The sequence below is a fragment of the Parastagonospora nodorum genome (genome assembly GCF_000146915.1).
Source record: "Parastagonospora nodorum SN15 chromosome Unknown scaffold_5, whole genome shotgun sequence".
NCBI classification, from domain to species: Eukaryota; Fungi; Ascomycota; class Dothideomycetes; order Pleosporales; family Phaeosphaeriaceae; genus Parastagonospora; species Parastagonospora nodorum.
In genome coordinates, this window is record NW_001884553.1 from 54681 (window position 1) to 79342 (window position 24662).

Sequence of the window (24662 nt, forward strand, 5' to 3'; positions counted from 1 at the left end):
CGAAACGAACAGTGGTTCTATTCCAGCCCAAGGTAGAAAGAAATCGGGTCCGTAGAGGTTGATACGTGGTGATGGCGGGTGTTGTATGGTCTCACGCGCGTACTGGTGGTTGAAGCTATGGGAAGGCGCACGGAGCCGGCGCTACGTAATTCCGCGGGCTGCAGCTGTCCCATCGGCGTCAGAAAAAAAGTTCGCCGATCACTTTAGGAAACTTCGAATGCGACAGCTCCGCCTTCCACACCCGCAACCTCCACCATGTCTTCCTCTTTCTTCACGACCCCGGCCTCGCAACGGAAAAGGAAAAGGTCTGAGGGTGCACCCGGCGCACCACGAAGACGCGATGGCGACTCGAATGCCTCACGACCGCCAAAGACTGCCCGCCGCGTCGAACGGGAAGAGTCGATAAGCGGAAGCGAAAGTGACGATGATGGTCGCGGAGGTTTCTTCGAGGAACAGGATGGCGAATCAGAATCTTCAGAGGACGAAGGAGAAACGGCAGCGGAAAAGCGCCTCAGGTTAGCTCAACGGTATCTCGACAACATCCGGAACGAAGTCGAAGAAGAGGTCGGCTTTGATGCGGAACAGATCGACAAGGACCTCATTGCGGAGAGGCTGAAGGAAGATGTGGCGGAAAACAAGGGCAAAATCTACAGACACATTGCTCAGGAGCTGGACTTTGAGGAGGCGTCACATGTTTTTGGACACTCCGGGTTGCAGAAGGCAATTACAGGCTGCGCGGTCAAGCTGCCATATGTCTGGACCATAAGCAAAGATCTTTGCGTGGAAAAGTGGGAGATTCCCGATCCGAAGTCTTATGCGCCGGACCCTGACCGACCCACGAACATCACACCGCGAAGGACACCCAAGAAGCTCTTTTGGCGGAAAGGCGACAAGAACAAGAAGGGCGACAGAGCCTTCATTGGTCATACGGGCGAGATCATCTCAATAGCCGTATCAGACTCGGGCAAATATCTGGCAACAGGCGACAAGCATGCGCGCTTGATCATCTGGGATGCAGAGACACTTCGACCGCGCCATCTGTTCACCCGCCACAGAGACGCTGTCACCTCGCTATCATTCAGGAGAGGGACGGAACAATTATTCTCAGGAGGCGCAGATCGTGCGGTGATTGTATGGAGTGCACCAGAGAACGCCTACATCGAAACGCTGGTCGGACATCAAGACACCGTCGTTGGCATTGCCGGTGGTTTGGAAGTCAACCAGGAGACTTGTGTTAGTGTGGGTGCAAGAGATCGCTCAGCGCGTCTATGGCGAGTCGTGGAGGAGAACCAGCTGGTCTTCCACGGTGGTGGGACTGCAAGACAAAAGGGCATGGCCAAGCTGCGCAAAGGTCAATTTGGCAAACATGTAGACGAAGAGGACAAGGCAAACGATGACGAAGCCAACGGCGACGAGGACGATACCCCAATTGCATACGCAGAAGGCTCGATCGACTGCGTCGCACTGCTCGATGCGGGGTTGTTCGTCACCGCATCCGACAATGGTGCATTGTCCTTGTGGTCAGTCAACAGGAAGAAGCCACTTTTCGTCCAGCCCCTTACACATGGCCGCGATCCCGCACTTCGCCCAGACGAGATGTCAGCAAACCATGATGCCTCGACGTCAGTCAAGCCAGGACCACGGCTAGCGAGATATGTCACTGCACTTGCCACCGTACCCTTTGCCGACCTCATCCTCACTGCCAGTTGGGATGGCTGGATACGAGCATGGAAGATCGGAGCCGACAAACGCTCGATTGAGCCTGTCGGCAAAATCGGACGCATACCGGTTGCGGATGATGAGGACATGGTTGACGAAAACGCGATCCTCATCCGAGGCATCGTCAACGGCCTCTCTGTACAAGAGCGAGGCGACCGTGGCAAGGAAGGACTCTGCGTCGTCGCAGCCGTGGGCAGAGAACTGAGATTAGCGCGATGGATGTCAGCAAAAGTGAAGAACGGGATTTACGTATTCGAGGTACCACGCAAGAGCCTCGCGAATGGCGCAGGCGACGAGTCGGAAGCGGAAGCTGAAGTGTAAGAAACTGGCATAGCATTAGCATCGGACTGGCGTTTTTGCATTGCGTCTAGATACCAAATCTGATTACCGCAAAGTCGCAAACATGTATTCTTGGCTTCCTCTTCGTTGAAGGGCACGTGTTAAATGCATGTCTATCCCCGCATTTCTCGATCACTCAGTCTTTATGCCTTTCAATCGTTACTTTCTAATCATTGGATCAGAATTGTTGCCTTCATTTCATTGCATTAATATCGTTTCCTTTGAATCTTTTCCTTCTGTATCTTCTGTTATTCTTGGTGGCTTGCGATGACGTTCGCTTACTGCAATCTCGAATGAACGGTGAGCTTGCAGCAACAGACCTGAGCACTCGTTATTGACCGTGCTCTTGGTGCGAGAGCCTTTTGTTGCAGGCGCGTGCAAAGCCTGGGTGTGTGCGCAACCCTATCACATTATATGAGAGAAATGGCGAGCCAAATTCATCAAGAGCATGGATGACCTAGTTTTGGCCCAAGTGGCACAGGAGTCGTGATTATAGCCGACCTATGAGAGAGCGTAAGGGTAGCATGGAATACGGCTGGCTGCTCAGCCCCCATTGTCTGCCTTGAGGGCGCCTGCCACCTGCAGCCTGCCTTGGCAGACTGACTTCGTGGCTGCTGACGCTCGAAGGTGCAGTCGCAACCACGTCAACAACATCAACTTTAGTTTGCAATACGACTCAAACTTCCAGAGGGATAATCAACTCTCATATGTCCCGCGTTCTTGGTCACTTACCAACATCACTCCCAACAACGAGACTGACCGCGGATCACTCTGCCTTCTCTGCTCAGCCTGATACCTCAATTCCGGGCAGCAGCGGCTCGAACTGCTCGAACGCCTACGAAGAAACACAATTATGACCTCGGGACTTCACTACTAGTCCTCCTGCCAACGGGCCTTCTTCGAAATCCATCGCAGCCTCCAACGACGCAGCCAAGGCTAAGAGCCATTCCTCGTCCATACCGATATGGCAGAGCCTACACGTCGATCGTCACGCGTAGCGAAACGAGCGCAAAAGTCTGAAAAGAAAAAGCCGACTCCTTTGAAGCCTTTGCAGGACGCCTCTAGTCGCCCACAATATCGGTACCAAGCTTTATCACACCCCGACTCGATCAGACTTGTAAAAGTTTGCTCAACGAGTCCAAGAATAGAATGCGAGATCAGAACGGTTCTGCTAAGTCAGTTCCCGTCTTATGAAGCCCTTAGCTATTGCTGGGGGCCAACCAGCCAGCGCGTTCCCATCATCTGCAACGGCAGTATGTTCGAGGTCTCCCCTAGCCTGCGGGATGGCCTGCAGCAATTGTATCAGTACAGTAAAACATCAGGAAATTCATGGTTCTGGGTCGATCAAATTTGTATCAACCAAGAAGAAGGTCTAGAGCGTACACATCAGGTCCAGCTCATGAACACAATCTACTCGTCGAGCATAAGAACAGTCATATGGCTCCCCCTCGACGAACCTACCGTAGTCGCAGCGAAGTCACTGATACTTGATTTCCGGAAAATTCTTGTGGCAAGAGGGGAAATACGTGCAGAAATTGAAGAACGAGAAGGTGTTGTTGAAGAAGTGTCCAGTCAAGCCACAGTCAAAATTATGCCGAGCAGAGAAGATGGCAGATGGCCAGCGCTAAGAGAATTACTTGGGCTTCCATGGTTTCAACGAGTCTGGATTATCCAAGAGGTTGCTTTGTCTACCCGACCTGCAATCATGTTATGTGGTACACAAAATCTGTTATGGCCAGTCCTTTATGAAACAATAGGATGGATGTATAGACACCCCTTGGAAGTAAATTTTGTGCTTGGATCGTCCGATGTTGAGCGCTTGGGCATCATCGGGATGAAAACAACGTGGGTGGACGGCTCTGACCAGGTTACCTGGGACCTTCAAAGCCTTCTCCTGCTCTCGGAAAATGCTCTTGCTACGGTTACGAACGACCAAGTATTCGCATTGCTAGGTCTGTGCAGAGATACACGAGAGCCTGAGAATTGGCCTGTCGAGTTAAATCCGGACTACGATAGACCACAGGCAGAAGTCTTGATGAGTGTGACGAGGTATTGCATACGCCAGAATTGCAATTTGGATATGTTACATCTCGTTGATGCCACAGCTGGTGCATTGGACGATGGAAATCCTTCATGGGTACTGAAATTGGGCCTTTACCGGCAGCGGCTTCGTATTGATACTGCTCAAGTGTTCACACACTCGAATCATAGGACGCTGGAAACAGCGTATAGCGACGTATCAAATGGTCTACATCCAGCAATCGATGACAAGACCGCACCTGAGATTCTTCGTCTGCGTGGTACACGTGTTGATAAGGCGATCCTATTTTGCAGAAGTTTCGTGTACGATGACTTTTGGGACTCAAGTGGCGACATAAAGAAGGGTAACCTGAGGTTGCGCGATGATATCAGAGCTTCTTTGGAGTTTTGTGAAGAAAACTTGCCGTATATGCCGACTTCGGAATTGCGAAGAGCTTTCTTCTTGGCTACGACGAGAGGTTTGACGCCAGAGTGGAACGATGCGGTGGATGAGCCCTTGATTCATTTTGAAACATTCCTTGGAATCCGAGAGGAAACCATGGCAGAAGTCAATCATGCTCCTTGGGGCAGGCCGGATCCGGGTCGGTATTCCTTAAGGCTTGATGCCATGAAAGGTCGTCGCGTTTTCATAACATCTCAAGGAAGAATTGGTGCAGGGCCGGATCACATGGAACCTAACGATGTCATTGCCGTCCTATTCGGTGGTCATTTCCCGCTAGTGCTGAGACGAAAAGACAACGGACAGTGGAGGTTTATTGGCCTATGTTATATCCCTGGATTGATGAAAGGCGAAGCACTTCAAGGCGATGGAGCAAAGGAAGAAAACCATGAGTGGTTTGACCTTATCTGATCGCTCTCATGAACCAACAGCTGCATCTTCACACGGCTGTCCCTGCCCTAGTACTTTCAGCTTCAAAACGGTGGTTCTCCAACCACGTCGAAATCTCCGAAAAGTCCTTCGCCCAAACAACTTGCGACTGAGCGCTACCGTCGTGGTCAAGGATACGAGGACACGCAACCTCCAGTCTCTCCAATGCCTCCGCCAACTTTCTCTGCGAACTCCCCATCGGCTCGTCTCGAATGCAGATACCCACATCAGCTGCGAGTAGACATTCGATATCTGGCCAGCTATCGCCAATATACACAATACGCGCAGTGCCCTGCTCCCGAATCTGCTCCAAGTACTGTAGCTTGTCCCCGCTCGAGACAATCTTCATCGAACCCTCGGGACTAATCTGGCCAGTGGAAGCCCTCTCCTCTGCAATGCCTTCCAACTCATTCGCGAGAATAACAGCAGGATCCACCAGAACACCCGCAGCCTTCAGACAAGAAGCAATGAAATGCCTACTCCAATTCACACTCAAAACATACAGCTTGTCTTCCTTCGAGGCCAAGATTGATCGCATAAAGCCCACACATCCTTCCCTCACCCCCACCTCCCCACCCCTAACAGCTCTCTCCGCCCCCTCTTCAATCACCTCCCTCGTCACCCCCTCAAATATCCTTGCCTCAAACACGCGATCCAGACTCCTCTGCTCAACGGCCTTCAAATCTCTCAACAACTTCTTCTCCCCTCCAACAGTCGTCGGAAACTTGCCATTGGGAGCGAGCTTCTCCAGGGTTGCGGTGTAGTCGGATATATAGGCATCGACAACGGCTTTCCAGCGCTCTTGGGTTGGGAATTCAGGTTTTGAGGATGCGGCGATGGAGACGAGGGTGTTGAGGGTGTCGGATTGGGTTATGGTGCCGTCGAAGTCGAGGATGAAGTGGGTTGAGCGGCGGGGTTTTGTGGGCATTTTCGGTGTTATGGAAACGTTTGGGCTAGTCGACAGGTGTGATCTTTTCGACAGGCTTGATATCATGGAAAGGATAGATTTTGTTTGGTTGGGTATGATGGGCGTGCAGCGAGGTACAGGATGTATTTGGAGTAGTATCGTGGGGTACAGGTGATGCAAGAGCAGTCGCGACATCTCCAAGGTTGGTTATGTGAAGTCACGAGATCTGCAATTCACTTGGTATTTTGTGGAGCCATGCATTGTGCCATGAACAGCATGCCCCATTCTGTGGCGTCACGGTGGCTTATCCTCGCAGTCAAGACGAACACCACACTTGGCATGTATGATATGCAGTTGAAACAGGGTCTCGAATAGGCAATTCATCAGCCGACCCAAGCAGCCGAGTGGAGATGGGAATACGACCGGAAATAGGTCCGAGATGAACAAGTCAAATGTTGACGTTCACGACGAAGCGGCCGTCGTGGCGGATCGGAAGACAGGAAGCCGTTTTGTCCCGATTTACTCGCTGATTTCTCCGAGCATGTGATTGGCTTGCCACTTCCCTCGGTCTAAGAACTTCGATGAACGCAACACCTTGACTCTGCCCAAGCCATCCCACAATCCACAATCTCCACTCCACACACGACCACCACCATGGCTTCACTACGCGCATTTACTCGCCTGGCTACGCGACGGACAGGTACGACTCCTGCGAAACTCACAATGTGCGATTATTGGGTGCTAACCGTTACATCATAGCCGTGCGGCCCGCTGCCTTCACCCGCGGTTTCGCCTCCGTGAGCGATGTCCACGCCCGCGAGCCCATTTCCAAGACAGCCGAAGCGATTGTACCAGATGCAGCCCGCAAACCCGTCCCGGAGACCAAGACGTCGACACAGGGCGAGCCTGAGCTGGAGAAGGGCGCCAAGGTCAAGACATTCCACATCTACCGATGGAACCCCGACGAGCCAACCTCCAAGCCCAAGATGCAGTCGTACGAGCTCGACCTCAACAAGACCGGACCCATGATGCTCGACGCATTGATCAGGATCAAGAACGAGGTCGACCCGACTTTGACATTCAGGCGGAGTTGCCGAGAGGGAATTTGCGGAAGTTGTGCCATGAATATTGACGGTGTCAACACACTGGCATGTCTTTGTACGTTGGATCATAGGATGTAGAGAAGAGATTGGCGTGCTAACAACCACCAGGCCGCATTCCCACAGACACTGCCAAGGAGACTCGCATTTACCCACTCCCGCACATGTACGTCGTCAAGGACCTTGTCCCTGACATGACGCTCTTCTACAAGCAGTACCGCTCCGTCAAGCCCTACCTGCAGCGCACAACACCTGCGCCAGACGTACGTTTCCTCAGCACAACTCCCCCAGCCAGATGCTAACATCCACCCAGGGCCGCGAATACCGCCAAACAAAGGAAGACCGCAAGAAGCTCGACGGCCTCTACGAATGCATTCTCTGCGCCTGCTGCTCCACTTCCTGCCCATCGTACTGGTGGAACCAGGAGGAGTACCTCGGCCCCGCCGTCCTGCTCCAATCGTACCGCTGGATCGCCGACTCGCGTGACGAGAAGCTGGCCGAGCGACAGGATGCGCTTAACAACAGCATGAGCTTGTACCGTTGCCACACCATTCTCAACTGCTCGCGGACATGCCCCAAGGGACTGAACCCCGCGTTGGCGATTGCCGAGATCAAGAAGAGCATGGCTTTCACTTAGATTTGATGCGGAAGAGGAAGGATGAAAGATGAAAGAAAAGGAAGGAATTGCATGAACGGGTACTTTTTTCTATGTACATAAGTGCGTTTCGGCACTTCTGGTCGACTTTGTATTTTTGAGTGTGTAAGCGAATACATTACAGTAAACTCATTCATTCAACGCTCTTGTGTCGTGGTCTGCTTAATCGACAGATTGGTAAACTGAGCTCTAGAATTATCTCCAAGTCAAACGAAATGACGTGCCGTTAACTCTGTCAGCGCTCTCTCATTCCCTCCTTTCTACATATCTAGCCTTGAGAAGTTGCAGTTTTCCCCGAAAAATGCAAAATCGCCTCAAACTCTAGCATCACCGTGTCAAACATGACCCTCAAGTCTTCTGAAATATGTCCTTGGAGCATCTGATTAACGACTCTGGGGCACATCAAACCTAGGCTACGAAGAGTGTAGTTTTAATTTTGCAAAAGAGCATTGTTTTAGTTTAGCAAAAGAGCAGACTGTTTCGATTTAGCGAAATGGCACTATTTTGATTTGGCGAAAGAGCAAGTCACAATAGGGTAGGTAGCAAGTTCAGAGAAATAAAGCATAGGTAGTAGATTTAGAAGGAGATTGAGCGCGTAGAGTAGTTTGGTAAACTGCTTCAAGAAATAGCAGGATTTGGTGCTTTTCGATTTTGCTACTTCGCGAGGTCGTTGAGCCAGGTTTCTTACTTGACCGCGCGAACGCAGTCGTGATATTGACTTGCCTAGAAGTCTTCTGTAGAGCTTCGAATAGAGCTTTCGCAAGTGAAGAGATATGTATGCTTACTCTTATTTCTTATGTTGTAGGACAGTACTTATGCCGTGTGAACTAACTCTTGAAGAATAAGAAATAGGCAAATTAGTAGAAAAGTAGTCATCGAATTCGAGGTGCCTTCAACTTGCTCGACCGGGCTGTGTAGTAAAATTGCGTGCTGGCAAAAAAAATGCATTGAACTCATAGTCATCCTTCTCCCCGATCTTGCGTAACCTCCATAGGGCATACTTAGAAATTTGCAATGGGTAGAGTCCTCGACGTTTAGCACAAATTCCGCGTTGTTGTATCCTGCTAGCTACTGTATTGGACCTGTTTCAGCGGTAGATGCGGACTGAGCGATAGAGCTGCATCCCGTCAAAATACGTCATCTCCACTCTTCTGCATTTCTTGATACGACCGAACGACTTTGGATCCTTTTCTGATAATGCTGTACACAATCGTTAGCATCCTATCTAACCAGCATACAAACACTGCGAAACTCACCTCGCAACTGATTTTCACCGCCTCCACCAGCCCAACTCGCGGACGATATCCCAGCAACCGTCCCGCCTTGACAATACTAACATACCGATCCCTACACGCCTCGCTAACAACTCCCCTACTCAATGTGCCCTCAATCCCCGTCACCCAGCCTGCCACCTCCGTGATCACCGCAATCCACCACGCCATGCCCTCGGGTATCCGAACACTGTATTTTGGCACATGCCCAAACTCCTTCCAAATCGCCAGACACAAATCCCTCAACGATATCGGCTCGCCATTAGATATAAACAGTGCCTCTCCTGCCACAGTCTGAGAGTTCAACAAGTTCGCAACAGCAAGGACATGTGCATCTGCTGCATTCCCCACATACACAAAATCCTGCAAATTCTCCGCCGTCCCAATGACAAAGGCCGTCTGCCCCGCCGCGATCAACCCATGCACCGTCGGTATGAATAAGGTATCGTTCTCTCCAAACATCGGCGCCACACGCAAAACACACGTTTTGAACGCCTCGTCATTCGCAGCAAGCACAGCCTCTTCCGCCAGCGCTTTACTCTGCCCGTAACTCGTATCCACATTCCCCGCGGGCCAATTTTCATCCACATTGCGGAAATCATTTGCGAGATCGTCGACGACGACGGTGGTGCTGCTCGTATACACCAGGCCCCTCGCCCCACACTCGCGCGAGGCATTTACAACATTCCGCGTGCCCTCGACGTTGACTTTGAACACCGCATCTTTACCCTTCATGCTGTACCTCGCAACGCCGACGGGGAATACGCCAACGGCATGGATCACAATCGCGGGCTGGGCTTCGGCGAAGACGGTTGCAAGGGCAGAGGGGTCCAGAACGTCGGCGCGCACATAGCGCACGGTGGTGGGGAAGGTGCGGGTGCCAAGGGAAGGTGGGGTGATGTCGATTGCGGTGATGGAGTAGCGGTTTGTGGCGAGGAGGGCGGAGATGAGGGACGTTCCTAGGAAGCCGCAGCCGCCGGTGATGAGGATGTTTGTGTGGGACATTGTTGGTTGGGGATTATTGCATTATTGAATTCCTTCTCTTTCTTGGGATAGGTTTTTGGATTGTGGTTGAAACGCTTGGACCTGTGTTTTTGAGGGTTTGGGTGAGGTTTGTATGGGATGTTGTCGTAGTGATGGTGGGAGAGGTAAGCTGATGTACATCCATGTAAAGTCGGCCTTGCCTCATCCAGCCTAGATCGATACCATGTAAAATCGAAAATGGTAGGTTTTTCTACGCAAGATTTCGACATCCACCAATCAGATTCGCAACCATATACAATCCGGGTATGTGTAAGTATTGGCTTTCAATTACAAGACGCTGATAATTAGAATCTAGGCTGTCTGATCAGTATCGGATCTCTATTACTGCAAAACTCCATTGCCGCCCACAGCAGCAGTGTTTAGTATCCGATTAAGTCGATCATCTGGAAGTTCAACATTTCTGGATAGTCCACTAGCCGTCACTTTACTGGCCTTCATAACCAACCACACATCGCTTAATCCAGAAGAATTACCATCATGAAAATCAACGAACACCAAGGTAATCATACATCCCCTCCTTCTCCCTCTCACCCACCTAACATCTCTCCAGCAATCCTCACCCCACGCATCCTCCTCGTGCCATACTGCACGCACCACGTGCCCACCTACCACTCATGGATGCAAGATGAAGTAAGTACACTACATGCCCTCCTCTCATCCCACTCTTGCTTTTCTTTAAACCACGTCCCTTTTCTTCTTCATCTCCCTACTAACACTGTCCAGGAAATCCAAAAAGCCACCGCATCCTCCCCCCTGACCCTGTCCGAAGAACACGCAATGCAACAATCCTGGCGACTAGATCACGACAAACTCACATTCATAATTTGTCTCGCACCATCCCCATCCCTTTCCGCTTCATCCCCTGCCATCAAATCAGAAATCCACGACACCCCCACCAAAATGATCGGCGACGTAAACTTATTTTTATACGAAGACGAGGAAGAAGAGAATGAAGTAGACGGGATGCAGGGAAAAAAGGCAGTCGTAGGCGAAATCGAAATCATGATCGCAGCACAGTCCTCCCGCAGACAAGGTTTCGCGCAAGAAGCCGTACGCGCTTTCCTGTCTTACATCTCCTCCAACATCTCGTCCATTCTCGAAGAGTACAGATTGGGCAGCGACGAGCGGAGCGAGCGGTATATCAAGTACCTGCGGGTCAAGATCGGGCAGGAGAATGGGGCGAGTGTGGGGTTGTTTGGGAAACTGGGGTTTGAGACGGTGGGTGGAGTGAATTATTTTGGCGAGGTGGAGATGAGGATGGGGTGGGGGGAATGTGGAGGGTTTGAAGGGGGAGGGAGAGGGAGAAGTTGTTGGGTATGGAGTTTGATTGTGGATTGGTAGAAAGGACAATCAAGTCCTCTATCTATGTATTTGTGATTTGAATCTACAATGACCAGATGACTACCCGTCCATCGACACCAGTGGAGCTAATCTTGGTCACGTTTCCACCGTCTTCCTGGAAGCTGCGGATCGTGTTGATGGTGTTTTGGTGCACCGTCTTGAGCTTGGTGTCATCGGTGCCGCCAGACTTGCCCTTCAGATCCATCTGCCTGAACATGTTCAGTGCACTCTCCTCACGTGCCTCAGTCAGTCCAGGACGGCCCTTGGACTCGAGCGAGCCGGCGAGTTGCCATCCCTGCTCATTGCCTTGCAGACGGTAAGCCTCGCAGTTGTAGCCCGCGGCGATGATTTCGTCCTCGGTGCTCCACACAAGCGACATGAAGGGAAGAACCTGGGTGCTGACGCTGAGAACGGCGTTGGGAGGCTGATCTGGGCCGCCGGGGTACACAACGGTGAGCGTGCTGTCGTGGGAAGCGAAAGCAAGGGCGTTTCCAGATGGGGAAAAGGCGACGCTGTGCACCCATCCAGCAGTGTTGTTCAAGAACTCGCCGCATACGGTGTTGAAGGGGAGGCGCTCGCCCCACGCCGAAGCCTCTGGACGCTCATCGACGCCCTTGACGAAGGAAGACAGGACACGCGCGTGTCCGTCGGTCGAGCCGGCTGCCAACAGGACCGAGTTCGGGTGCCATGCGACGCACGTGACGGTGGAGCGGATGGGCTTCTTGATGTGCTTGGACACCCACCAGTTGTCTTCCTCCTCAAAGTAGCAGACGGGGATCAGGCGGGCGCCCGAGCCGACAGCGAACTTGGTCTCGGAGGGAGCCCAGCGGACACATGTGGCAGCGCGGTTGATACGGAGAAGCACTAGAGTGGGCTTCCATCCTTGCGGTGAGGGTTCCCAGACGTAGGCATTGCGGTCTGGACACGTCGTTAGCTGCCTGGTGTGCTGCTTCCACAGCTCCCATCTCACCCTGCGAGCACGTCACGATCTTGCCCGAGTTCGGCGCGATGTCCACACCCGTGACCGTCTTGTCGTGGCCCGTCAATTCATCCTGGAGCTTGAAGCCACTGCCCGACCTCGCGTACAGGTCGACGTTGTTCTCGCGAGCTACGGCCAGCGTCTGACGGTCGGCAGAGAAGGAATGGTCCGCAATTGGGTGGTGGAAGAGGTGGTGGACTTCGGGGGCGGCCATTGTGGTGTGAAGGTGCAATAGGAGACTCTCTACTACTGCGATGAGGTGTCGTGAGGTGTGGTTGTTGGGCGCGGAGCGGTGGTGGGGCGCGATGATGCGGCTGTGGTGGAGCACGGGCGTCTTGGCTCCTCCGAAAAGTTGACGACGGCCGCAACCACGCTGAAGACATCGATTCGCGTATATCGACCGGTGTTGACGGCGCATTGAAACTACGAATTTCTTCCACGGTGTACGATTCAATTGCCCCTTCTGCTTGTATAAATCCGCTAATTCATCTACAGCACCGCCATCATGATCCTCAGACGCCCTCTCCTCAACGCGACAGCCGCAGTCTCCATACCAAAGACATGCGTGCGCAACCTCCAGCACTCCATCCCCATGCGCCCCGTGCCCAAGCCCATACCCTTCATCCCGGACCACACCGCCTTCCTCAGCGCCATCGGCCGCGGCCTGTCCGCCCACGCAACCAAGATCCCCTCGTGGGAAGCCCTCTTCACCCTCACATCCCCGCAACTAAAAGAGCTCGGCGTCGAGCCCGCACGCTCAAGGCGGTATCTGCTCCACTGGAGAGAGAAGTTTAGGAATGGCGAATATGGCATTGGAGGCGACTGCAAGCATGTATCGGACGGCGTGGCGGAGTTGCAAATCGTGCAAGCCCCCGTACCACCAAACCCAACGCTCGGAAACACGATTAGCCCGAGATCCGCAGCGGCGACGGCCACGCATGATCCCGGCACGAGGAGATTCGTCGTCAATGTGCCCGTGGGTGCTGAGGCGCCTGATGCACCGCCCGAGACATTACCGAGGGTGCAAGGCGTGGTTGTCAAGGGTGCGAAGACGATCAAGGGCAGTTTCGTGGAGCCTGTGAAGGGGAGCGATGGCCTGAAAGCGAGGATAAAGTTAAAGGAGGGCATTTGGGAAGAGCGGAGGGGCCACAAGGTTGATGGTGGTGAGAGGAGGAAGGCGGAAGTCAGGGCGAAGAGGAGGGCCGCCGAGAAATAAGGAGAAGGCAAGGTAGAGCGTATGGAATGAGAAGAGCTCTGTAAGATTTGTATCATGAATGGATTGATATCTTGATATCTGAGTGTGAGAACAGTGACCTGAAAGATCTGGGGATTGGACAACATGTGTTTTCCCCCTGACTGTGCACAGCAGGATATCTTGTGCTAGTATCTTTCCACGGTAGAATATTCAATGGTAACATCTCGCCTCATCCGCCTCCTTGCACCCGTCCAGCAACATGGGATGCAACGACCCAGCCCAAACATTTTTTAGCGACCTTCACAACGCTGAAAACACAGAAAGATTCTGCCGAACGCCGGCGCCTAACACCAAGGTGGCACGCGCTATCCCAGTCAGGATCGCAGTTCCGGTCCCCTCTCAACTTGGGTATTCTTGCCGTTCAATCTATTCTATCACAGCTTTGTCCATGCGGGACGTCGTCGGCCTCATCTCAGCCTAGGATTCGATCATGATGCCACTGCACAAACAATCCCTCTCAAGTTTCAATCAACTTCTTCGCGATCTCGGAACGGCCAGCCTCTTCGGAACGCTTGAATGTCTTCCTCATCCCCTTCACACTGTAGTCGAATCTCTTCCTTCAGGTCTTGAAGCTTTTTCTTTGCTTCCTCATAATCCTCGTTTCGGACCCACCCTTCCTCGGTCATATTACACACTCTCTTCTGCCACTGCTCTACGGCTACGCTCATCTTCAGCCAGCTGTCCTCATTCTCCGCGAACTCGTCCAGTTCAGTTTGATCAAACCGTATCGGGCACTTAATATCGTCAACGTCGGGTAAGTGCTCCCAGAATTCGGCGGCGCGTATGATGGCTCCTTTAAGAGTTATGAGATTGCCTTCCCACTGACGGCCAGCCCTATCCACGAGCATCTGACGACCGAGAAGAAGAGGGTCACGTAGAGCCGTGATATGGTGCTGGTTGAAATGGCCGTTGAGCACGCGGTAACCAAAGAAGAGGAGACGCCGGCGATAGAGCTCGCGTGCCACCACTTTCTCTTCTGCTGGTAAGGATGCCAAGTCCTCCGGAAGCTGAGGTTCCACTAATTCAGGGGAAAGCTCGTCGTCTGGGTTCTCGAATGCGCGAGGGTAGCCAGCGGCGAGGAGCTGTGGCTGGATGATGGCGTGCTGCCAATCAATAAGACATGAGATCCGACCGGTCTCGGGTGTTATAAACATGTTACCGGGGGTGAGGTCAGGATGACGAAGAGTAGGCTGGTTAAAATGGTGTGCGGGATCTTTCGGCAGCAGGTGTGGTGTCAACAACTGGTAGCTCTCTAAAAGCTTGAGATAGTCCTCTGGGCGTTGAACTCCCAGTCCCAAATCGTTGTGGGGGAAGTCGGGTTCCATCGGTCTGCCGTAACGCTGCGTCCAATCTATCTCTTTTTTTGCTATCGATTGAAGATATTCAACATGGCTTTTCCATGGTCCACGGTCCAACTTTAGCCCAGCCCTTCTACCGTACCAGAACATATAGTCGGCAATAGGCCCGATGCAAAATTGATCTGCTTCGGTAGCACCTTCTTCTGCGTACAGTGGAGCCTGTAGACTAGAAGGGATGTCCTTCTTGAAGTACAAGCTACCTGTGGCGCTGAAAGGAATCTCGAAAAGTTTCTTTTCCAATTCAACGAAGCTATGCGCAAGTCTCCGTATCTCAGGGTCTTGAAGGGTCACCCATTTGGATGCGAGGCAAACCCCTGGAGATTTCTCCATAAAGATATACTCAGTGCCGACAGGATTCTCTACTGTTGCGGAATAGTTATATACTTCCGGGACAGGTATGCCTTTCAACCGAAGGAACGTAAGAGTGGCGGCCTCGCTAGCGGTAGCGAAATATTCTGGTCGGGCTATATGGTATGGGATCTTGGCGATCAGTTCGAAACCGTCCTGCAACTTGAGAACAAAGACTCGATTAAAGCCTCCCTCGGCTAGCTTTTTCGTACTGACAACCTTGCCATGTTTGTTGCCAACGGAGGCTTCGGCTGCACGCTGCAGAGCTTCGTCGTTGAACTCAACATGACGTTCCTCCATTCGCATGTCTTCGTTGATGAGAAATCGTCCTGCCGTGTAGGAGAACAAAGATTGTTTGTCGCAGGTTTTACCGCAGGTTGTCATTTGGGCGACCTCGTCATTAGCTATTTCCTTCTGTTTCATTTTGACCTGGGCGCTATATCGACGTATGCTGCTGATATTGCTCTTCCGGGCAATGCCAGCTATTGGCTTAGCAGAACTTGAGAGCGGTTGTTGAGTAGTGCAGCAGACAGATGGGTTGCTAATTAACGAGCGAAAGTTGAGTACAGGTAGTTGCGACCTAGCAAAGCCGTGTAGCATATTGTTACGCATTGTGTCGTGACAGTCGGCATTCCCAAAGGGGAGAAGGTACCATCATAGCAAGATCGTAGAGCAGCCCTCAGCGCAGTGCACACAATCCTTATTGGCCGATATATTACTAGCGTCATTTGCCGACTAGAATTGGTAATGACATGGTTCAACACAGCCGCATTCTGGTCACGATACACGAAGTGTCGCTAGGCAAATCAGTTAATGAGGGGACCTATGGCCTCGTTTCAACTGATCTTATGTCTTATGGCCTGAACCGACTGCAAAATTACATATATCTGCCGTTGTTTTGCGTGAAACGATACTCACCGTACCATAGCGATGTGAACAAGAAACGCCTGCTGCGATACGCGTATTTGAGCTGCCTTCTACAACTCCAGCCATTGATTACAAAAACCACTCATCTGTTTTGAGGTACCTGAGGTTAATCAGGTCGGTCAATGTAGCCGAAAGAGTTAAAGATGCCAGTCCAATCGACCAACCACATCACAACACAAGATTGAGAAACAAATCTGAGTTTCCTGTAGTGTATTACCTTGCACACCCAAAGACTCGGAATCTGATGACCCTATTGAGGGATGACGTGGACAGAACGGTCGTTGTGCCATACAATCATGTCTATCATGCACTCATCACCCATCCAACTCACCATCTACAATATCTTCTCCGCCTCATCAATCAGCCTCTCCACCTGAAATCCACTGTCGCCCCTCGTGAACATATTCAGCAACTCCCCTCTACCCTTGCCCTCTTCGCTCTGCACATAGAACTTCTGCATGCACATAACCAACCACCTCGCCTCGTCAAGGCTAACGCCCCTGTTCTCAATCACCAGTCCCTGACCCAGCACCACATCGTGACTGTCCGCCAGCTCTTGGTGGAAAGTAACTGTGGTATGCGGGCTCGCGAACTCGCCGCGCAGCTTAAACTCCGCCAACGACGTGAAGAGCAAAGTAGTGGTGTCGACATGCGGATGCGCGAATTGCAGGTAGTGCAGCTCCGCGGCTTGTTGGGTTTTCGGAGCTTCTGGGGATGCTTCGGCGCCCTCGACGGGAATTTCGCGTGGCACGGGAAGGACAAATGCGGGATGTTGTTTTGCGGTTTGCAGGAGTGATCGGAAAACATTCGCGGGGACGGCAAAGTGAATCGACTGTGGGTTTCCTGCATGTCTCAAGCGCCAGAGAGCTTGCACCTCTTTCAATGGAAGGTCACGGACTTTTTCTAGGTCGAGGAAGGAGTTCAGTGTCTTGACGCCGGGGGGTGGTGCTGTTGAGTCTCGAGGCGTTGGTGGAGGAGGCGGTGACGGCCATGGCGACTTCGCACTCGGTGATGTTGATGCTTGCGATGCGTTCAACTCGGGTGACGGTGGTGGTGTCAGTGGCCCCGTAGCGCCAGGAACAATTGCCTGTTTCCGTAGTTGTTCGATCTTGTCTTTGTATTGCTCCTTGAGCTCTGAGACATCATTCAAGCCCTTCTCTTTGGCTACTCGCTCGAGCTTCTCTTTGTATTTGGCCAATACGCGCTCTTGGGTGCCATGTGTTGCAAGTAGGCGGACATCTTGAACTTGCGCCCAACGGCGTTGTGTGAAGCGTGGGTTTGAGAGTGACTGGCGAAAGCAGTGACGGAGCGTAGGAAGGCGGAGAGCCATGATTTGCGTCGCAAGATTACAATGGGAAAATTATGCCCGATTGTAATAGAGCTTCAAGAAGACTATCTTGATTATTTTCTTCCTGTTGCGTCGGCAATGTCTGAAGACGAATCAGTACGTTGGTGCTACACGCACACTTGACTTGCACTTACGTTGAAGTGACTCGATTCGTCTGATTTCAAATTTAGGCGATGCGATGCTCCACGATCAATCAAGACCTGGAAACTATGTCGCGTGCTGTCTTGCGACTATGCTCGAAGCTTGATGACGAAGGCGAGGCGCATCTCGAAGTCAAAAGTTCGGCGAAAAGGCGGAGGTTCTGATTGGGCAGGATTGAGAAAACGGCCTAATGATGATCATTCCCCCCTTTGGTTCCCCGACATATGTCAGGCGCCAACACCGAGCGATCGGAAATTGAGTACAATGCATTAAGTCTTGCAAGGGAAATCAAAGGGATTCTTCAGGTCAAGGCGAGATGAGAGGATTGGTGTTCAAGGCCAAGCTGTGGAGGAGTGCACCTGCATGATATCATCTGTTCCTGGCTACTTTCAGGGTCTCCTGCTGCAGGAGGAGCTCCGCGTGATTGGGCGCTGCTGGAAATCGCGGGGACGTCTTTCCAGGTCAAAGGTCTCAAGTATGAATAACAAGCAGATTATGGTTCAGTGAATGTTTGTTTCTGCAGCTGATCAACAATGCTTACAACACTACTTTGGTCTGGTATAGAAATAGACGTTATTGCGTGTTCAATCAATACTTCTGCCTGCCTGTGTCCAAGTGACGAGAAACGGGACGCAAGCTGTGGCTGGAGTCATCAGGCAGCGCTGTGCAGCACAATCATGCAAGCATGCGGCCAACGGCTTTGTCCCGTGTCCCGCCAGTTGACGTTCCTGCGTGACCCGTGTCCACATGTCAATGGCGTGGGCAGTGAAGCATTGCAACTGCAGGAGTCCTTCTTGCCCTGTCTGATCGACACAGCCCACCATAGCGAACCAACGATCTCCTGCCGCCTTTAGCAGCCCCTCTATTCTCCAACATCCCACCGCACTCGACTGGCGCTGTAAAATCCCGAAGCATTGCGCAGCTTCTCAGTCTTACTTGACAAGCTTTATTCACCCCCAAATATACCTTTTACTCGGACTCGACTCGACCCCGCGTGCTCTAATCATAGCGCGTTGCGCTCCCCTCCACGATCGAAGCGCGCGCCGGTAGCGACCCCATATTAATTAAGCTCCACCTCGATTACAGCGGAACCGGCGCCATATTCTTGAGACCCTTCTCCCTCCTGCCTCCTGGGACCAAGGCATGCTGCAGTGCTTGTCTACCTCGATTAGTGCGACGTGAGCTACCCCGAGGGACTCTTTCTATCTCAAGCAAGCTCTCCCGCGGTCCTTGGGCATGGGGGCTGTCAATAGCAAAGCAGGCGAAGAGGGCGCGCTTTATCTGCGCGACCAGACGCGATGTATGTAGCATCCCTCAGTTAGGGTATTATGGAATGCGCTGCTAACTGGCCCCAGTCTCTGTCGCTTCTGTCAACATCACAAATGCCCGCAACCGCACGCTGCTGAACATTACTCCTAATGCCTTCCCCGCAACACGGTATGGCGCACGACGAGAGTTTGGCGACGAGAGTGTCATAGACTACATCCAGGTATGGTTTCAGAGGTCCCCTGTGGCTGCGATGCTAAACAATGTTTGTAGGACCCCGAATCATCATCACCAAGCGACGGACCACCGTCTTTCCTTATTCGGTTACCGAACGACGAAGAGCTCACGTTCAACTTTACCTTCATCATTCGACAGCATCTTGCGGTACCCAGCATATATAATGTAAACAATGCGTCAACGATCGCACCCACGGGTTTGGTCGACACGGTCATCAATGGCCTGACCTTCGTCTTTGCGTCTAGCTCGAAGGACCTGGAGAACTTGGTGACCAGGGAGTTTCAGGCGAACCCAAATCTTCACAAGAATCCGCAGGTCGAATTGGTCGGCGATTATTCGACTGATGGCAGCACTTCAGTGCAGTTTCAGTGGTCTTGGAAATGGACCCCTCCCAAGGCTACAGAGTCTCGCGGTGGAGGTTGGCGCACCAGCTGCAGTGTTTGTACCATACATTCTGCACACACCGCATACAACTAACATCATGAAGTTTGTCGAGTATGACCAGCGAGCGCACAAGCTAGAAACGCTGGCGAACTTCGCGTTCTGGGTGCAAAGTAAGCTTAATTCTCTGCAAGATAACTAGCGACTGACTCTGATAGACACAGTGCGACTCAGCCAGAGCCCGAAATCACCATCGCCACGACTAGATCTGAGTGTCCCGCCTCGCTTGCGCGTGCCTTCCACACAGTCAATCGACTCACGTGTCAGCGACTCAGCGGACGAGGGTAGAGAGTGGGATAACATCCCTCCGAAATCGCCCACTTTCGAATCTATACCCGAGAATGCGCTGGCACTGGTACCGAGCCAGAATACGACTCTCACAAGCAACAGCATGCCGTTGAGGTTAGATGTGTCGCGACCTGGAGAAGATCTGAGCCAGACTGAGGATGGCCCTCTTTTCAGGGCCACCATGAAGTCCCTGGAGCAAAAGACCGGCAACATGCGCACAAGATGGAAGAAGGTCCTGAAGCGGGCCGAGTCCGCATTGGAGGCGCAAGTCAATTGCAACAACGCAATGTCAGACCTCATCGATGCACTAAAGGAGGCGTCTGCGTCAAATGCGAACGCTGTGCAACCCGCGATCGACAACTACTTCGACAAGATTGCAAAGGAAATTCTGGCATACGAGCGCACCAACACGACCAACATACAGAAGTCGATTATTGACCCAATACACAAACTGTACAACATCGACATCAAACAGGCCGAAACCAAGAGAAAGGATTTCGAAGAAGAGAGCAAAGACTACTACCAATATCTCGGCCGCTACCTTGGACAGAGGACGGATTCGTTGAAGGAGAAGAAGCGCGCTGAAACCGATTCCAAGTATCAGACCAAGAGGCGGAACTTTGAGCTAAAGCGTTTCGACTATTCCTCGTTTATGCAAGATCTGCATGGTGGCAGGAAGGACCAAGACATTCTGTCTAATCTTACTCGATATGCAGATGCGCAGGCGAAGTACTATTTGGACACGGCAAAGAAGATCGACACCATGTTGCCGCAGCTTGAAGCGCTGAGTCTTGAGGTCAAAGAAGCGGACAAGGAGTTTCAGATACAGAGGACTGAGCGAGAGGAAAAGAGGCGGGCGCTGGAAAAGACTAAGAAGACCTTCGAAGAGCCGCCTGTTCAGCAGATTGCGTCTGCAGTCGGTGTGAATGGCACCGCGGCAAAAACATCCGTCAACTCCGAAGTCGATCTCCCTGGCCGCAAAGCAAACACAGGGCCGAGTCTTTCACAGCACAGTCAGCCCACCCCCAAAGTGCATCAACAGGGAGTGTCCCGACTGTGACTTCTCCACAGAGCCCGGAAGCGAGGCGTGCTAGCCTGGCGACTGTAACTCCTCTCCCAGACAAGTTCAAGGGAATAAGAGATCTCGAAGAGAAGGACCTCACCGCTATCCCCGAAGGTATCCACGGTGCCCATCGTAAGGAAGGTCTGCTGTGGGCGTTGAGTCGACCAGGAAGCCATGTTGATCCCAAGGGCTTAAATAAACAAGCATGGCATAAGTAAGTTCCAGAGCAGCTTATTTCGTGGACCTTAGCTAACGGAAATCAGATTCTGGGTAGTTCTCGACCAAGGCAAGCTCTCTGAGTACACCAACTGGAAGCAGAGCCTTGAGCTACACATGGAGCCAATTGACCTTCGCATGGCCTCGGTGCGTGAAGCGCGGAATGCAGACCGTCGATTTTGCTTCGAGGTCATCACACCACAGTACACTCGCGTGTATCAGGCTACAAATGAGGACGACATGAAATCGTGGATCAATGCAGTCAACAACGCCCTGCAGACTGCGGTAGAAACTGCCGGTAAGAGCGACAGGCCTTCTACAGACTCTCTGCCTGGCCAAACTCGACGTGATATTGCATCAGTCTGTGACCGGCAAGAGTCCTTCGTTGTCAAGTCATCGTAACAACTACAACTCCAAGGCCCCTGCACGACACGCGACCGTCGGCGATCGCCCCAGCTACGGTAGGGAGCCGAGCAACACTGGAGAAGAAGGCAAGCTACTCAAGCAGGTGCGTGACGCAGAGCCCAGCAACAAGGTTTGCGCAGACTGCGGGTCTGAGATCAAAGTCGACTGGGTGTCCATCAATCTCGGTATCATCATATGCATCGAGTGTAGTGGCATTCATCGATCGCTCGGAACACACATCACCAAAGTGCGCTCGCTCACATTGGACGTCACGTCTTTCACGCCAGATATTGTTGAGATACTTCTGAAGATTGGCAACCGTATCAGCAACCTGATCTGGGAGGCACGGCTTGACCCCGCGCAAAAGCCTGGACCGATGTCAACGCGAGAGCAGCGTCTACACTTCATCACGGCCAAGTACTCGGACCGGGCATATGTTTCGCCCATCTCGCCCACGATGTCCCACTACAACAATCCCGAAGACATGTTGTTAGCTTCTGTGAAGAAGAATGACATTGCGAGCGTGTTGTACGCATTGGCGCTTCGAGCCAGCCCGGATTCGCGTGATCGATCTCGCGGCACACATGTTGTCTTCTTAGCACTTGCGGCAGCTGATCCCGCGTCGCCTTCTGCATCTGCCTCTCCAGCAACCTCTCCAGGCCCCGCAGCTCGACCAGCCACCCCACAGCCTGCTCGCAAGCCGTTTTCAGTGGCTGAACTGCTACTGCAGAACGGAGCTGAACTTCCTGCGCTGCCAGCACCCATCCCACTCACCACATCGGCACGTTCCTATCTCGACTTCAAGACGGAACAGCGTGCAGGCAAGCGACTTGCGCCTGTGGCTCTGCACAACTCTTCTGCAGAGTTACCAAGCGCCCTGCCCAATATCATGGCGGGCAACGGCAGCACACCTTCAGAGAGGGCTCGCGAGCGCGAAGCTCGACTGCAGAAGCGCGTCTCAGCCAGCGGCAGGTTGGTGAAGAGCCCCAGTTCCGAAGCATCTGAAGGTAAGCGCGGCTTTTAGTCGAGGCCGGTGCTTACAAACTATGTTATCTAGCGTTTTCCTTCCGTGGGCGGCGTGTAGTGGGATCGTCCGATGGGCGTCAACAGGCTGATGCCGATGTTATGTTATTTGGCGTTCAAGCGACACGGAATTGACGACCATGTAGACGAGGGCGGGCGGCAGCGATTCGAGATTCACACTTTTTCACGACTGCCTTGTTTCATTATGCTTCGATTCGATGTACCATATTTCCGGGGTTGACAGGAGATGGTGTGGAGAAATAGAGATGTGTTGGCGAACAGTCAGACGGCTGAGTCACGACTGCTTTCATGTGGATATTATGCGTGTGTTCAACTTGGCTTAGGCTGTCAGCTACATAGTAATGAGTAATGGCAGAATCATGAGGTCTCTTGACTCAGTCAGTCAGTCAGTCAGTCAGTCAGTCAGTCAGTCAGTCAGTCCAGTCAGTCAGTCAGTCAGTCAGTCAGTCAGTCAGTCAGTCAGTCAGTCAGTCAGTCAGTCAGTCAGTCAGTCAGTCAGTCAGTCAGTCAGTCAGTCAGTCAGTCAGTCAGTCAGTCAGTCAGTCAGTCAGTCAGTCAGTCAGTCAGTCAAGGCATCACCCGTGGTCTTTGTTGAGTGTAACCAGCGCCTGACTCTGACATGGCATGCATGCTTGATTAGGATGTATTATTTACTTCAACAAAATGCAATCCGTCTCGTTACCGTGACTCACATGTCGTGGCTGAGCCGGAAGTGGTTCCAAGGTTGAGACGAAGCCACGGCACGTGACACCCCACTAGCGCGCGACGAGGGCAGCACGCTGAATTTTGACGCTCTCTCGCGAAAGTGATAACGAGCCAGCGACCCCACCAAAGCCACACGACAACCGCAACCATGGCGCCATCCTACGAGAACCTGCCGCTCGACGACGACGAGTTCGACGAGTCCAACATCGACTTTACCGACATTGAAGAACAATTCCAAGTGCGCCTCGACGAGGGACTCGATGCGTTTGTGGTGATTGACGGCCTGCCCGTGGTGCCCGAGGACAGCAAGGGCAAGCTGGTCAAGTTTGTGCTGCGCAAACTGAACACGGTGGGCAAGGTCAAGGAGGACGGCGTGCACATGCCCGTGGGAGACAATGGCAAGACTGAGGGGTATGTTTGGCGGGAATCGGGAATGTGGGCGGCATACGCACATACTAACACTGCCAAAGATATGCCTTTGTCGAGTACAGCGCGCCCGCCGAGGCGGTCGCGGCCGTCAAGCAGCTGCACGGAACCGCGCTCGACAAGAAGCACACCATGGCCGTGAACAAGCTCACCGACATCGACCGCTACGGGAAGGAGGGCCGCATCGACGAGGAGTACCACGCCCCCGAGATTGCGCCGTTCGAGCAGAAGGAGCACTTGAGGTGGTGGCTCGGCGACCCCGACAGCCGCGACCAGATGGCCTTCTACCGCGCCGACAAGGTGGGCATCTTCTGGAACGAGAAGGAGGAGACGCCCGAGCAGATTGTCGACCGCGAGAACTGGACCGAGTCCTTCATCCAGTGGTCGCCGCGCGGCACCTATCTCACATCGATGCACGCGCAGGGTGTGCAGCTGTGGGGTGGCAAGGCGTGGAGCAGACAGAAGCGATTCGCACATCCCGGCGTCAACCTGGTCGACTACTCACCCGGCGAGAAGTACCTCACCACCTGGTCGCACCGCCCGCTGCAGGTCGACGAGAACAACCCCGTCCCGTCGCTCTCGCTCGAGGACGACGGCAAGAACTACATCATCTGGGACATCGCCACGGGCAAGCCGCTGCGGTCGTTCCAGACCATCGACGTGCCCGCGGGCACCGACGCCGAGGGCAACCCCGTCAAGAAGAAGATGCAATGGCCAACGTTCAAGTGGTCAGCCGACGACCAGTACGTCGCCCGCATGACACAAGGCTCCTCCATCGCTATCTACGAACTGCCAAGGATGAACCTGCTTCGACAAGAGCTCCATCAAGATCGAGGGCGTCATGGACTTCGAGTGGGCGCCCGCGAACCCCAAGCGCGACGGCATCAAGACCTACGAGCAGCTCTATCGTGCTACTGGACTCCCGAGCTCG

The 24662-nt window shown here is 52.8% G+C and overlaps 12 protein-coding genes across 12 annotated transcripts in view; 7 read left to right on the forward strand and 5 right to left on the reverse strand.

The window, feature by feature from the left end:
- Positions 1-255: 255 nt before the first annotated feature.
- SNOG_03348 (hypothetical protein) lies at positions 256-2040 on the forward strand (the record flags this gene model as incomplete). Its single annotated transcript, XM_001793864.1, has 1 exon — positions 256-2040. One exon carries the CDS (start codon positions 256-258, stop codon positions 2038-2040), a length of 1785 nt encoding a protein of 594 aa, XP_001793916.1.
- A 982-nt stretch (positions 2041-3022) lies between these two features.
- Positions 3023-4948, forward strand: SNOG_03349 (hypothetical protein; the record flags this gene model as incomplete). Its single annotated transcript, XM_001793865.1, has 2 exons — positions 3023-3138; positions 3262-4948. 2 exons carry the CDS (start codon positions 3023-3025, stop codon positions 4946-4948), a joined length of 1803 nt encoding a protein of 600 aa, XP_001793917.1.
- A 28-nt stretch (positions 4949-4976) lies between these two features.
- SNOG_03350 (hypothetical protein) lies at positions 4977-5894 on the reverse strand (the record flags this gene model as incomplete). Its single annotated transcript, XM_001793866.1, has 2 exons — positions 4977-5442; positions 5470-5894. 2 exons carry the CDS (start codon positions 5892-5894, stop codon positions 4977-4979), a joined length of 891 nt encoding a protein of 296 aa, XP_001793918.1.
- A 633-nt stretch (positions 5895-6527) lies between these two features.
- Positions 6528-7760, forward strand: SNOG_03351 (hypothetical protein; the record flags this gene model as incomplete). The annotated part of the gene is made up of 4 exons (XM_001793867.1): positions 6528-6573; positions 6633-7031; positions 7085-7236; positions 7287-7760. 4 exons carry the CDS (start codon positions 6528-6530, stop codon positions 7608-7610), a joined length of 921 nt encoding a protein of 306 aa, XP_001793919.1. The 3' UTR covers positions 7611-7760.
- Positions 7761-8715: 955 nt separating this feature from the next.
- On the reverse strand, positions 8716-9904 carry SNOG_03352 (hypothetical protein; the record flags this gene model as incomplete). Its single annotated transcript, XM_001793868.1, has 3 exons — positions 8716-8828; positions 8885-8950; positions 9004-9904. 3 exons carry the CDS (start codon positions 9902-9904, stop codon positions 8716-8718), a joined length of 1080 nt encoding a protein of 359 aa, XP_001793920.1.
- Positions 9905-10420: 516 nt separating this feature from the next.
- On the forward strand, positions 10421-11284 carry SNOG_03353 (hypothetical protein; the record flags this gene model as incomplete). The annotated part of the gene is made up of 3 exons (XM_001793869.1): positions 10421-10442; positions 10494-10573; positions 10667-11284. The coding sequence occupies 3 exons, from the start codon at positions 10421-10423 to the stop codon at positions 11282-11284; spliced, it is 720 nt and encodes a 239-aa protein (XP_001793921.1).
- On the reverse strand, positions 11011-12477 carry SNOG_03354 (hypothetical protein; the record flags this gene model as incomplete). Its single annotated transcript, XM_001793870.1, has 3 exons — positions 11011-11146; positions 11332-12202; positions 12255-12477. 3 exons carry the CDS (start codon positions 12475-12477, stop codon positions 11011-11013), a joined length of 1230 nt encoding a protein of 409 aa, XP_001793922.1.
- Positions 12478-12768: 291 nt separating this feature from the next.
- Positions 12769-13690, forward strand: SNOG_03355 (hypothetical protein; the record flags this gene model as incomplete). The annotated part of the gene is made up of 2 exons (XM_001793871.1): positions 12769-13519; positions 13574-13690. One exon carries the CDS (start codon positions 12769-12771, stop codon positions 13477-13479), a length of 711 nt encoding a protein of 236 aa, XP_001793923.1. The 3' UTR covers positions 13480-13519; positions 13574-13690.
- Positions 13691-13982: 292 nt separating this feature from the next.
- SNOG_03356 (hypothetical protein) lies at positions 13983-15647 on the reverse strand (the record flags this gene model as incomplete). Its single annotated transcript, XM_001793872.1, has 1 exon — positions 13983-15647. The coding sequence occupies one exon, from the start codon at positions 15645-15647 to the stop codon at positions 13983-13985; it is 1665 nt and encodes a 554-aa protein (XP_001793924.1).
- A 700-nt stretch (positions 15648-16347) lies between these two features.
- SNOG_03357 (hypothetical protein) lies at positions 16348-17481 on the reverse strand (the record flags this gene model as incomplete). The annotated part of the gene is made up of 1 exon (XM_001793873.1): positions 16348-17481. One exon carries the CDS (start codon positions 17479-17481, stop codon positions 16486-16488), a length of 996 nt encoding a protein of 331 aa, XP_001793925.1. The 3' UTR covers positions 16348-16485.
- A 1395-nt stretch (positions 17482-18876) lies between these two features.
- SNOG_03358 (hypothetical protein) lies at positions 18877-22580 on the forward strand (the record flags this gene model as incomplete). Its single annotated transcript, XM_001793874.1, has 8 exons — positions 18877-18940; positions 18996-19129; positions 19180-19581; positions 19631-19697; positions 19791-20885; positions 20993-21149; positions 21199-21449; positions 21523-22580. The coding sequence occupies 8 exons, from the start codon at positions 18877-18879 to the stop codon at positions 22578-22580; spliced, it is 3228 nt and encodes a 1075-aa protein (XP_001793926.1).
- Positions 22581-23453: 873 nt separating this feature from the next.
- The window catches only part of SNOG_03359 (hypothetical protein), a gene marked incomplete at both ends in the record, with an annotated part of 2285 nt that continues 1076 nt past the window's right edge, over positions 23454-24662 (forward strand). The window contains 2 exons of the mRNA XM_001793875.1: positions 23454-23716; positions 23776-24474. Coding sequence (XP_001793927.1) covers positions 23454-23716; positions 23776-24474 — 962 coding nt within the window. The remainder of the gene's footprint in view (positions 23717-23775; positions 24475-24662) is intronic.